Genomic DNA, 14233 nt, shown 5'->3' with positions numbered 1-14233 from the left:
TCCACAACATGTGGGATCTTCCAGACCAGGGATCGAATCCTTGTCCCCTGAATTGGCAGGCATATTCTTTTTTTTTTTTTTTTTTTTTGTGGTACGTGGGCCTCTCACTGTTGTGGCTTCTCCTGTTGCAGAGCACAGGCTCCGGATGCACAGGCTCAAAGGCCATGGCTCACTGGCCTAGCCGCTCCGCGGCATGTGGGATCTTCCCGGACCGGGGCACGAACCTGTGTCCCCTGCATCGGCAGGCGGACTCTCAACCACTGCAGGCAGGTGTATTCTTAACCACTGCACCAGCAGGGAAGTCCCTGAAGATGTACATTTTTAAACCATCAGCATATGAATAGTATTTAAAGCTGCTGCCTCCTCTAGTGAGAAGGTGTAGATTAAGAAGGGAAGAGGATGCAGAACCAAACCCTGAAAAACTCTCTTTGGAGGTCAGATAGACAAGGAGTCGGCAAACGGAATTCAAAAGGAGCAGCCATGGGGCTTCCCTGGTGGCACAGTGGTTAAGAATCTGCCTGCCAATGCAGAGGGCACAGGTTCAATCCCTGGTCTGGGAAGATCCCACATGCCGTGGAGCAACTAAGCCCGTGCGGCACAACTACTGAGCCCATGTGCCGCAACTACTGAAGCCTGCATGCCTAGAGCCCATGCTCAGCAACAAGAGAAGCCACTGAAATGAGAAGCGCCTGTGCGCTGCAATGAAGAGTGGCTCCCCCTTGCCACAACTAGAGAAAGCCCGTGCGCAGCAACGAAGACCCAACGCAGCCATAAATAAATAAATTTTAATAAATAAATAAATGAGAGAGAGAGAGAGAGAGTGAGACAGAGAGAGAGAGAGAGAGAGAGAGAGGGAGAGAGAGGGAGAGGGAGAGATAGATATATATATGAGCAGCCGGGGTAGGAAAGGGTAGGAAGAAATCTTTAAGAATGGTATCCTGCAAGGCAAGAGTTAAGAATGCTTCAGAAATGGCCCTTGAACACACCAGGTCCTAGAACTTGTTTCTTCTTTACTGGGGCTGGGGCAGCAACCGCAGAGCCAGACCCTAGGTTTCAGGGGCACCCGTGATCCTTCTCCTCTTGTGTTTATGCACTCTGCTCCCTACTGGCCATTCTGGGTATGTGCTGTTCTTTGCATTTCATCTTTCTATCTCATCCACCCTAGGTCACCCTGACAGCTTCTCTGGGGACACTGAACACCCTCGCTGACATCCCAGACAGTGTGGTACAGGGCAGAGGCCAGAAGCAGCTGAACATTTCGACCAGTAACCGGAAGCTTTTGAATTTCATACTCCAGCACGTGACATACACAAGCACAGAGTATCAGCGCTGCAGGGTGGATGTAGGTGAGAGGCTGTCCTTGGATGCTTAGGGACCTGTCCAAAATGCTTAGGGACCCAGAAAAACACCATCAGGCCCTCAAAGTCTTCCTCCTCCAGGAAGCCTGCCTCTCTAGCTCCTGTTTCTAACTCTAAACACCTAACTTCCCAATTACTGTACCCAGTGCTATCCCCCACATTGCCATTGACCACATAGAGTGACTCAAAGGAAAGGACAGGCAAAATGCCTGCTCGACTCTCCATGAAGACAGATCATTCATGCTGTGTCCCTAGAAACCATCCAGTTCTGTTCCTCATTCTCAGTAGCAAGCAAACCTGAAGATGTTGGCTGCAGTAGATGGGAGGCAGTCTATGCATCAGTATTTTGTCCTGGGCACTAACAGGAAAGAGGGATGTGGGGAACTAGAAGCCCCCAGGTCAGTGGCTTTGTCTTCTTCCTCCCATCCCAGTCCCCATTCCCATCCCCAGAATTCCTGGGAGAACAACTCCTGCCACCGGCAGGGCAGCCCCAGTTTCTTTCTGGTTGAATTCAAGGCACCCGTTCCCATTTTGAGCAGCTACACAGGATGCCTTCCCAGGACACCAACAGAAAAAATGAAGTGTGGGACAGATTTCCCATGAGCACAAACTAGAGGCAAAGTTCTCTTCACCTTCAGATTTTCAAACGTTTCTTATCACAAAATGACCCTGTGAGGTATAAAATGGGGCAGGTAGTATTATCTTGCTTTTGTAGATGGAGAAGGAGGTGAAGTGATTTATCCAAGGAATTTCAGATAACAAGGCAAAGTCAAATTTAATCCATCCCTCTGATTCCAAGCCCACTTTACCCAACAGATTCTTACGGGGAGGAAACGTGAGTTTTGGAGGTGATCAGCAGGTTGCCCCAGGGAGGCACAGCAGGTTATGAGCCACACTGCCATAGACTATGCGGTCCTCAGTCTCATTCCACCAGTCCACTCCCGCATCCCGTCGGCTTCCTGGGCAGCGTGGGGAGTGACCCAGACACAGTGCACCCAACCTGACCTTATTTCTCTCTCCAGTGAGTCTGGAGTCCAAGTCCTCAGTGGCCAAGTTTCCAGTGACCATCCGCCTTCCTGTTATGCCCAAGTTATATGATCCTGGACCAGGTAAGGCCCTTGTCTCTGGGGCTTCATGGTGGGTCCTATAGAATATTGGTGAGATTCAGAAGGGATCCCATCTGAGATGGAGGAGAAGAATAATTATAAAGATAGAGTGGTACTAGAGCAGGAATATGTACATCAATGGAATCAAATTAGAAATCTAGAAATAGACATGTTGATAGTTTACCATGTGATAAAGGTAGCTTTTCAAATTAAAGGGAGAAAAGATGGATTATTTAAGAAATCATGCAGGATAACTGTGTAACTATGTGGAAAAGAACAAGTTGAATCTATCTCACAGCTCATACCAAGATAAATTCCAAATAGGCAAATATCTATTTTTTTTGAAGTACTAGAAAAAAACGTGGAGTTTAAAAATAACTTTGGAGGGACTTCCCTGGCAGTCCAGTGGTTAGGACTCTGTGTTTCCACTGCAGGGGCATGAGTTCAATCCCTGGTCCGGGAACTAAGATCCCGCATGCTGTGTGGCACAGCCAAGTAAATTAATTAATTAATAAAAACTTTGGCGTATAATGCTTTTCTAAATATGACACAAAACCCACGGGCCATAAGGAAAAGACTAAAAACATAAAATACATAACAATTTTTAATGTTTTTATGACAGAAACTTACCATAGGCAAAGTCAAATGACAAAGGATGAATTGGGAAAAAATATCTTCAACACACATTAAAGTCAAAGGTCTAATTTTACTTAAGAGCGCTTGTGAATCAATAAGAAAAGAACATGAATAAGAAAAGAACAATAAGAAAAGAATAAGCCAATTCACAAAAAGTTAAATTCAAGAATACTTTTAGCCATTAAAATATATGCTCAATTTCATGCTAAGAAAAGTGCAAATGAAAACTACATTCATATTGTGTTGGAAGAGTGGGGAAATATAAACTGCGAGCCGTATCTTAGTTCCCTGACCAGGGATGGAACCCGTGCCCCCTGCAGTGGAAGTGCAGATTCTTAACCACTGCACCGCCAGGGAAGTCCTATCAGCATTTTAAACGTATATGTGCTTTGGTCCAGCCACTTATCATGTGGCTTCTAGAAATTATCCTAAGATGCTTACATCTGTGTGAAATGACATTTGTTTGAAGGTATTTATTGCAGCATTGTTTGCAATGCCAAAAACCTTAAAAGTGGGAGGCACGGGTTAAATCAAGTGTGGTCCATCGGTATAATGAAATGCCACGCAGTGCCATTCAGAAGGATGGAGGAGGAAAACAGGAGCAGGAAGGTTTTTATTCTGATTCAAAATGCTTTCCAAGATGTACAGAAAAGAGTAAAGAGTAAGCTACCTTTTCTGTAAAAAGAAAGGGGGAAAGAAGACATAACTGCTTGATTACAGAAAAATAAACAAGAAATTAGTAATACTGGTAAACTCCTGGGAAGAAACCAAGTAGTTGGGAACAGGGATGGGAAGAAGTATTTTCATGGTATAACTTTCAATACATTTAGGATTTTGAACAGTTGACATTTTTTTACTGTATTACCTATATATTCAAAATGTAATCTATTCAAATAGATTCTTTTCAAAATATAAATTGTTATTTTAAAGTAATAGTATTAAATATCTGTGGAGAGGGATTTAAAGTATGGGCTTAACATCATAACTATCTCAAAAATAAAAGAAATAAGTACAAGGAGTTCACAAAAAAACCCTTTCTGGCTTCAGATTTGTTTAAAGATAAAGTGTTACCAATAAAATGGAAATCACCACAATCTTCTTCCCCTCCCTTCTTCCAGCAGTCATGATCTTTCTTTTCCCTGTTTTTGTACATTTTAATATGTAGATTTCTATTCTTACACATGTGTACACACACACACACACACACACAGCATATACAGTGTGGTACAATGCATTTTTGAACTTCTCATAAAAGTTACATTGTATGGCATGAAGTTCTAGTTTCTGACCTTTTGTCAGTCCATGGCTTGTCTTTTGATTTTGCTTCGGGGTCTTTTGTTATTAAAAGCTTTATCCTTTAATAGAATTGATTCGTTGTTTTCTATCTTTTGCTTTTTGTGCCTTATTCAAGAACTTCTTCCTGGGCTTCCCTGGTGGCGCAGTGGTTGAGAGTCCGCCTGCCGATGCAGGGGACACGGGTTCGTGCCCCGGTCCGGGAAGATCCCACGTGCCGCGGAGCGGCTGGGCCCATGAGCCATGGCCGCTGAGCCTGCGCGTCTGGAGCCTGTGCTCCGCAACGGGAGAGGCCACAACAGTGAGAGGCCCGCGTACCACAAAAAAAAAAAAAAAAAGAAATTCTTCCCTACGTTGGAGCCATAAAGATACTCTCTATTTTTTTCAAAAGTTGCACATGTTTGGTTCTTACATTTAGATACTTATGTGTGGCATGTGAAGAGGACCTAATTTTTTGTGTATGGAGAGCCTGTTGTCCCACCACCACAGACCTAGTGGTGCAGCCGCCTACTGCTCGTACAGCCAGCCGTTCACACACCCACTTTCATGCATGCAGGGGTCTGAACCTTTCTTAGGTCACATCGATCTATTTATCCTTGGGCTCATTCCATAATGTTTCCATACACTTTATAACAGGTTTTGTATCTAGTGGGGATAAATTCTATACTTCAGGATGACTGTATTTCATTTAGCAAACTTTTCTCAGCCCTTCTTGGTCTTTTACTTTTTCATTAGCGTTTTGGCATCAGCTCATCAAGATCCTCCAAAATCCCTTGAGATTTTGATGAGAATTTCATAGAATTTGTAGATTAATTAGAGATGAATTGACAGTTTTATGAAGTTGAATATTCCCAACCATGAATCTGGTATACCACTCCATGTTATAATCTCCATGTCATAGTCTCTTCATAGGTTCTTCAATAATTTATTTTCTAGTTTTATTTGTAAAGGAATTGCACACTTCATTGGATTTAGTCTTAGGTACTTTATATTTCTTATTGCTTTTATAAATTGGATCTTTTTCTTCTACATTTTAATTGGTTGCTGTTGGTATATAGGACATTAGTGATTTTTGAATGCTGAACTTACACAAGCAGCATCGTTCTTGCACTCATATTAGTGATCGTTTTTAACATAGAGTCTCTTGAACAAATAATAATTTTTGTCTCTTCTTTTCCAGTTCTTATCATTTGTTTAGTTTTCTTGTCTTACTGCATTTTGCTAAAATCTGCAGTACAGTGTTGAATGATAGCAGTGGTAGCAGGCACTTTTGCTTGTTCCTGAGTTTAAGAACATTCGAATGCTCTACCATTCATGTTTGCTGGGTAGGAGTGTGGTAGATGTGTCAGGGTAAGAAAGTTTCCTTCTTTCCTTCTATTTCTGATGTGGACCATTTTTTTAAAGTCTTTATTGAATTTGTTACAATATTGCTTCTGTTTTATGTTTTGGTTTTTTGGCTGTGAGGCATGTGGGGTCTTAGCTCCTCGACTAGGGATTGAACCTGCACCCCTTGCATTGGAAGGCAAAGTTTTAACCTCTGGACCACCAGGGAAGTCCCTTTCCTTCTATTACTGCTGCTAAGAATTTTTCTATTTCTACTTTCTATTTCCTTGCAGAGAGTTTTTATATGAATGAGTATTGAACTTTATCAGATAAATTGTCTGTACCCATTGAAATAATTTTTCTCCTTTAATTGGGTTTATGTAGTGACTTACATTATTGATTTCCTGCTGTTGAAATTGTTCCTGTATTTCTGGAATAAACCCATCTTGATTGCAATGTATTAGTTGATTAAATGCTGAATTAAATTTGATGAAATTTTATATAGGATTCTTGCACCTGTATTCAAAACTGAGATTATTTTTTCCTGTAATGTCCTTGCCCAGTTTTGTTGTCAATATTATACAAGTCTCGTAAGACAAGTTGGATAGCTTTCCTTTTTTCACTGTTTGCTGAAGTGAATTGTAATAAAATAAGAATAATACGTCTCTTGGAGTTTTATTACAACTTATCTGATCCTTATGTCTTTTTTTTTTTTTTTTTTTGGGTCCAAGTTTTGGGGAAGGTGGTTAAGGATGGGAATGTGGATGGGAAGGAGTGAGAGAAAGGGAAGAAATTTAAAACTATCAGTTCTGTGTCTTTAATGGTTATTGATCTGTATGTACATTGAGTCAATTTTTAAAATGTTTCTGTAAAGTTGTCTTAAATTTGATGTAAATTGCCTACTTTTTTTTTTTTTGTCATAGAGCTGTTCATAGCATTCTCTTATGTTAGTTAAAAAATTTTAAATATCTGAAGTCAGGTCTCCCTTTTGGTTCTTTACACTTATCTTCAGTAATTTTAAGTTGGTTTCATATCTAAATATTCTCGTTTCATTTATGCCTGTTTTTGTTCCATATTTTCTTTTTCATATAGGTGATTCTGTGATTTGTCACTTTAAAGATTTTAAACATTCTCATTTTAAATCCTTTTCAGCTTCCTCTATGATTTTGTCTATCTAGAGTGGTAGATACACACTGTGCAGGGTCGATTTGCTGGCTGTAGTTTTCTTTGAGTGTCTTGGAATTTTTGCTGGTGGCTCATCTTGAGTAGGAGGCTTTTGCTTGTTTGTTTTGTTTTCTCCTCTCTCCCTCTTTCTCCCTCTTTCCTCTCTCTCTCTCTCTCTCCTGATTTGTTCCCATCTCACAGCTTTACAATTGCTTCTACTTCCACTAGCCCAAGATTCCTAGTCTATCATTTCATACCGGAGTGTTGGGGTCCTTGTTCCCTAGTGATACTGTCATCACTGAAGAGCCAGTTGCTGGGCCTAAGGGTGGCTTGGCACAGGGCTTGGCTGTGATGTGGTGTCATCTCTGCAACCAGAGTTGTGTACAGGGATGATGGATGTTTGGGGTTCCTTGCCCAGCAGGTAGTATGTGGTGAGAGATGGAGGGAGTGCAGCCTGGCTTCAGTGTGTGGCTTCTAGCAAAAAGCCTGGCTGTGGACCCACATACCTTATGAGACACTTTTATTCCATTAAAACACTCAGACTTGGCCTCCCAGCCTCCTCTGCTGTTCTGACCTCAGATTGCTGCAAGCCCAGCTCCAGCTCTGCTCACAGCTGTTGATATCTGTTCTTGGAAGAAATGTTGTCTATTTTTGAGCACAGCTGTGTCTGCATTTTTCTTTATCATTGCTATGTGTTTGGAACAATATGGAATTTCAAAGCAAAATTCTATACCACCAACTTGGCTGGGAGTCCCCTACCTTGACCACCTCCTATGGTAATTCAGGCCCCTGATTCTCTCTTTACTATAACAAAAGAACCAAACTTATCATGTGGCCTGAGAAGAGAAAAGGTAGGAGAGGATTCATTTGCCATGCTCTTGAACATGATTTACTTGACACTTTCTGTTACTGAGCCCTTTCCAGATTCTTGGGCAGCAGCAATACCATAGAAATGAATATCGCTTCTGCAAGACTCTTAGGCACACAGAGCTTTTTATTAAAAGAGATAGTTTGTGCACAAGAGAGAAGGCAGGAGACAAGCCTCTCAGACAGCCTTATCCACCAGAAGGCAGACAGCAGAAGCAAGAACTACAATCCTGTAGCCTGTGGAATGAAAACCATATTCACAGAAAGATAGACAAAATGAAAAGGCAGAGGACTAAGTACCAGATGAAGGAACAAGATAAAACCCCAGAAAAACAACTAAATGAAGTGGAGATAGGCAACCTTCCAGAAAAAGAATTCAGAATAATGATAGTGAAGATGATCCAGGGCCTTGGAAAAAGAATGGCGGCAAAGATCGAGAAGATGCAAGAAATGTTTAACAAGCACCTAGAAGAATTAAAGAGCAAACAAACAGAGGTGAACAATACAATAACTGAAATGAAAAATACACTAGAAGGAATCAATAGCAGGATAGCAGAGGCAGAAGAACGGATACATGACCTGGAAGACAGAATGGTGGAATTCACTGCTGCAGAACAGAATAAAGAAAAAAGAATGAAAAGAAATGAAGACAGCCTAAGAGACCTCTGGGACAACACTAAAGGCAACAACATTTGCATTATAGGGGACCCAGAAGGAGAAAAGAGAGAGAAAGGACCCGAGAAAATATTTGAAGAGATTATAGTCGAAAACTTCCCTAACATGGGAAAGGAAATAGCCACCCAAGTCCAGGAAGTGCAGAGAGTCCCATACAGGATAAACCCTGGGAGAAACATGCTGAGACACATAGTAATCAAACTGACAAAAATTAAAGACAAAGAAAAATTATTGAAAGCAGCAAGGGAAAAATGGCAAATAACATACAAGGGAACTCCCATAAGGTTAACATCTGATTCTCAGCAGAAACTCTATGAGCCAGAAGGGAGTGGCATGATACATTTAAAGTGATGAAAGGGAAGAACCTACAGCCAAGATTACTCTACCCGGCAAGGATCTCATTCAGATTCGACAGACATGCAAAAGCTAAGAGAATTCAGCACCACCAAACTAGCTCTACAACAAATGCTAAAGGAACTTCTCTAAGTGGGAAACACAAGAGAAGAAAAGGACCTACAAAAACAAGCCCATAGCAATTAAGAAAATGGTCAAAGGAACATACATATCAATAATCACCTTAAACATGAGTGGCTTAAATGCTCCAAGCAAAAGATACAGGCTCACTGAATGGATATAAAAACAAGACCCATATATATGCTGCCTACAAGAAACCCACTTCAGACCTAGGGACACATACAGACTGAAAGTGAGGAGATGGAAAAAGATATTCCATGCAAATGGAAATCAAACGAAAGCTGGAGTAGCAATACTCCTATCAGATAAAATAGACTTTAAAATAAAGAATGTGACAAGAGACAAGGAAGGACACTACATAATGATCAAGGGATCAATCCAAGAAGAAGATGTAACAATTATAAATATATATGCACCCAACAGAGGCGCACCTCAATACATAAGGCAACTGCTAACAGCTTATAAAAGAGGAAATCGACAGTTACACAATAATAGTGGGGGACTTTAACACCTCACTTAAACCAATGGACAGATCATCCAAACAGAAAATTAATAAGGAAACATAAGTTTTAAATGACACAACAGACCAGATAGATTTAATTGATATTTATAAAACATTCCATCCAGAAACAGCAGATTACACTTTCTTCTAAAGTGCACACGGAACATTCTCCAGGATAGATCACATCTTGGGTCACAAATCAAGCCACAGTAAATTTAAGAAAACTGAAATCATATCAAGCATCTTTTCTGACCACAACGCTATGAGATTAGAAATCAATTACAGGGAAAAAACGTTAAAAAAAAAAAACACACATGGAGGCTAAACAATACGTTACTAAATAACCAAGAGACCACTGAAGAAATCAAAGAGGAAATCAAAAAATACCTAGAGACAAATGACAACAAAAACATGATGATCCAAAACCTATGGGATGCAGCAAAAGCAGTTCTAAGAGGGAAGTTTATAGCAATACAAGCCTACCTCAGGAAACAAGAAAAATCTCAAATAAACAATCTAACCTTACACCTAAAGCAACTAGAGAAAGAAGAACAAACAAAACGCAAGTTATTAGAAGGAAAGAAATTATAAAGATCAGAGCAGAAATAAATGAAATACAAACAAAGAAGACAATAGCAAAGATCAATAAAACTAAAACCTGGTTCTTTGGGAAGATAAACCAAATTGATAAACCATTAGCCAGACTCATCAAGAAAAAGAGGGAGAGGACTCAAATCAATAAAATTAGAAATGAAAAAGGAGAAGTTACAACAGACACTGCAGAAATACAAAGCATCCTCAGAGACTACAACAAGCAACTCTATGCCAATAAAATGGACAACCTGGAAGAAATGGACAAATTCTTAGAAAGGTGTAACCTTCCAAGACCGAACCAGGAAGAAATGGAAAATATAAATAGACCAATCACAAGTAATGAAATTGAAACTGTGATTAAAAATCTTCCAACAAACAAAAGACCAGGACCAGATGGCTTCACAGGTGAATTCTATCAAACATTTAGAGACGAGCTATTACCCATCCTTCTCAAGCTCTTCCAAAAAATTGCAGAGGAATGAACACTCCCAAACTCATTCTATGAGGCCACCATCACCCTGATACCAAAACCAGACAAAGATACTATAAAAAAAGAAAATTACAGACCAATATCACTGATGAATATAGATGCAAAAATCCTCAACAAAATACTAGCAAACAGAATCCAACAACACATTAAAAGGATCATACACCATGATCAAGTGGGATTTATCCCAGGGTTGCAAGGATTCTTCAATATACGCAAATCAATCAATGTGATACACCATATTAACAAATTGAAGAAAAAAACCATGTGATCATCTCAGTAGATGCAGAAAAAGCTTTTGACAAAATTCAACACCCAGTTGTGATAAAAACTCTCCAGAAAGTGGGCATAGAGGGAACCTACCTCTACATAATAAAAGCCATATATGACAAACCCACAGCAAACATCATTCTCAATGGTGAAAAACTGAAAGCATTTCCTCTAGGATCAGGAACAAGACAAGAATGTCCACTCTCACCGCTATTATTTAACATAATTTTTGAAGTCCTAGCCATGGCAGTCAGAGAAGAAAAAGAAATAAAAGGAATTCAAGTTGGAAAAGAAGAAGTAAAACTGTCCCTGTTTGCAGACGACATGATATTATACATAGAGAATCCTAAAGATGCCACCAGAAAACTACTAGAGCTAATCAATGAATTTGGTAAAGTTGCAGGATACAAAGTTAATGCACAGAAATCTCTTGCATTCCTATACACTAATGATGAATAATCTGAAAGAGAAATTAAGGAAACACTCCCGTTTACCACTGCAACAAAAAGAATAAAATACCTAGGAATAAACCTACCTATGGAGACAAAAGACCTGTATGCAGAAAACTATAAGATACTGATGAGAGAAATTAAAGATGATACAAACAGATGGAAAGATATACCATGTTCTTGGATTGGAAGAATCAGTATTGTGAAAATGACTATACTACCCAAAGCAATCAACAGATTCAGTTCAATCCCTATCAAATTACCAATGGCATTTTTTACAGAACTAGAACAAAAAATCTTAAAATTTGTATGGAGACATAAAAGGCCCCGAATAGCCAAAGTGGTCTTGAGGGAAAAAAATGGAGCTAGAGGAATCAGACTCCCTGACTTCAGACTATACTACAAAGCTACAGTAATCAAGATAATATGGTACTGGCACAAAAACAGAAATATAGTTCAATGGAACAGGATAGAAAGCCCAGAGATAAACCCACGCACCTATGGTCAACTAATCTATGACAAAGGAGGCAAGGATATACAATGGAAAAGACAGTCTCTTCAATAAGTGGTGCTGGGAAACCTGGACAGCTACATGTAAAAGAATGAAATTAGAATACTCCCTAACACCATACACAGAAATAAACTCAAAATGCATTAGAGACCTAAATGTAATACCGGGCACTATGAAACTCTTAGAGGCAAACATAGGAAGAACACTCTTTGACATAAATCACAGCAAGATCTTTTTTGACTCACCTTCTAGAGTAATGGAAATAAAAACAAAAATAAACAAATGGGACCTAATGAAACTTAAAAGCTTTTGCACAGCAAAGGAAACCATAAACAAGAGGAAAAGACAACCCTCAGAATGGGAGAAAATATTTGCAAAACGAATCAACAGACAAAGGATTAATCTCCAAAATATATAAATAGCTCATGCAGCTCAATATTAAAAAAACAAACAACCCAATCCAAAAATGGGCAGAAGACCTGAATAGACATTTCTCCAAAGAAGACATACAGATGGCCAAGAGGCACATGAAAAGCTGCTCAACATCACTAATTATTAGAGAAATGCAAATCAAAACTACAATGAGGTGTCACCTCACACCAGTTAGAATGGGCATCATCAAAAAATCTACAAACAACAAATGCTGGAGGGGGTGTGGAGAAAAGGGAACCCTCTTGCACTGTTGGTGGGAATGTAAATTGATACAGCCACTATGGAGAACAGTATGGAGGTTCCTTAAAAAACTAAAAATAGAACTACCATACAACCCAGCAATCCCACTACTGGGCATATACCCTGAGAAAACCATAATTCAAAAATAGTCAAGTACCACAATGTTCATTGCAGCTCTATTTACAATAGCCAGGACATGGAAGCAACCTAAGTGTCCATTGACGGACGAATGGATAAAGAAGATGTGGTACATATATACAATGCAATATTACTCAGCCATAAAAAGGAACGAAATTGGGTCATTTGTTGAGATGTGGATGGATCTAGAGACTGTCATACAGAGTGAAGTAAGTCAGAAAGAGAAAAACAGATATCGTATATTAATGCATATATGTGGAACCTAGAAGAATGGTACAGATGAATCGGTTTGCAGGGCAGAAATAGAGACATAGATGTAGAGAACGAATGTATGGACACCAAGTGGCGGGGGGTGGTGGTGGTGGGATGAATTGGGAGATTGGGATTGACATGTATACACTAATACGTATAAAATGGGTAACTAATAAGAACCCTCTGTATAAAAAATAAAATAAAATTTAAAAGAGAGAGAGAGAGAAGGCGGGAAAAAAGTGCCAACTCCTCGAGTAGAAGGGAAGAGTTGCTTTTATAACAAAAGGGAGGTTTGTCTCACGATCACGGATAATTTCCAGAAATCATCCAACTTCTTTGCTCAGCAGCGGGTGGCTGCATGGTGGCTGTCAGGAATAGGGAGCCCTTCCGTGAGGGGGAAGAAATGCATGAGAATGTTCTGTAAGAAAGCCCAGGAACAGATTAGGTGAAAATTTACAGTTGAGCTTCTTGTCTTGTGGCAACTAGGTATACTCTTAGTGGCACAGAGATAAAGTTAATCTTTTATTCCTGTGAGTCTGGTTTTTTCCCTCTGGGACTCGGGCCCCCAGGGCCTTTGTTCTTTAGTTTGCAAGGCCTGTTTACCCAAGACCGGTCTTTGTCCAAAATGGCTGTACTCTCATCTCCCTGTCTCATTTCCACTCTCTCCCACAGACCCAGGAGAAGCTGGGTAATGCTGCAGCATGTCCTGAAAAGGGTTTATAGAATGATTTCTGATTTCTGTCATTCTGAAAAGTGGCTCTGCAGTCGGGTTCTCTTGCATTCACCCACAACAATAGGTGAGGGTGTAGCTTTCAGCATGCGTTAACTTCAGCTGACCCCACCGCACCAGACGACCCATGTGCCCCCAGAATGATGCAAGTCAGGACAGCGAGGCTTCCTGAAGACAGAGCTCTGACATCTACCCTTTCTTGCTCAGAGAGGAAGCTCAGAGACCTGGTGACCATTGCCACCAAAACTTTCCTCCGTCCCCACAAGCTCATGACCATGGTCCGGAGCATTCGTGAGTATTATCCAGATTTGACCGTGATCGTGGCTGATGACAGCAAGGAGCCCCTGAAAATTAATGACAGCCACGTGGAGTATTACACCATGCCTTATGGGAAGGTATGTCCCTCCCAGATGGGGAGACACCCGGATCCCGGGACAAGAGGGCCCACAGTCAGGTTCTGCCCTGAATGGGGCTGCTTCAGTGGCCCTCCCAAGGCAGCAGGGGCCTGGCATGGGAGGGGAGTCCCCTTGCTGATTCCAAATTCACAGAGAAATCAGGCCCCTCTCCCTTTTCTGCATTAACAGGGTAGTTAATCTGCCTCTCCTCACACTTGGTGTGGAAATTGATTGAGGGCCTTCTAAGTGACTTGAGGTGTCCGACAGGCTAAGGTTTCCTGACATGCAGGTCCAACAGCAGAGAAACCTCTCATCCCTATAATTCCCCCCTCGCTGG

The 14233-nt window shown here is 40.6% G+C and overlaps 1 protein-coding gene across 1 annotated transcript in view; it reads left to right on the top strand.

The window, feature by feature from the left end:
* The window catches only part of B4GALNT2 (beta-1,4-N-acetyl-galactosaminyltransferase 2 (SID blood group)), a gene marked incomplete at its 5' end in the record, with an annotated part of 42865 nt that overhangs the window by 24992 nt on the left and 3640 nt on the right, over positions 1 to 14233 (top strand). Inside the window, 3 exon segments of the mRNA XM_079905215.1 lie at positions 1166 to 1346; positions 2381 to 2467; positions 13709 to 13896. Of these exon segments, the coding sequence (XP_079761341.1) occupies positions 1166 to 1346; positions 2381 to 2467; positions 13709 to 13896 (456 nt within the window).

Source organism: Stenella coeruleoalba (genome assembly GCF_951394435.1).
Source record: "Stenella coeruleoalba genome assembly, chromosome: 19".
Classification (NCBI taxonomy): Eukaryota; Metazoa; Chordata; class Mammalia; order Artiodactyla; family Delphinidae; genus Stenella; species Stenella coeruleoalba.
The sequence above is the reverse complement of the archived record's forward strand: the minus strand, read 5'-3'. Positions and strand labels throughout refer to the sequence as shown.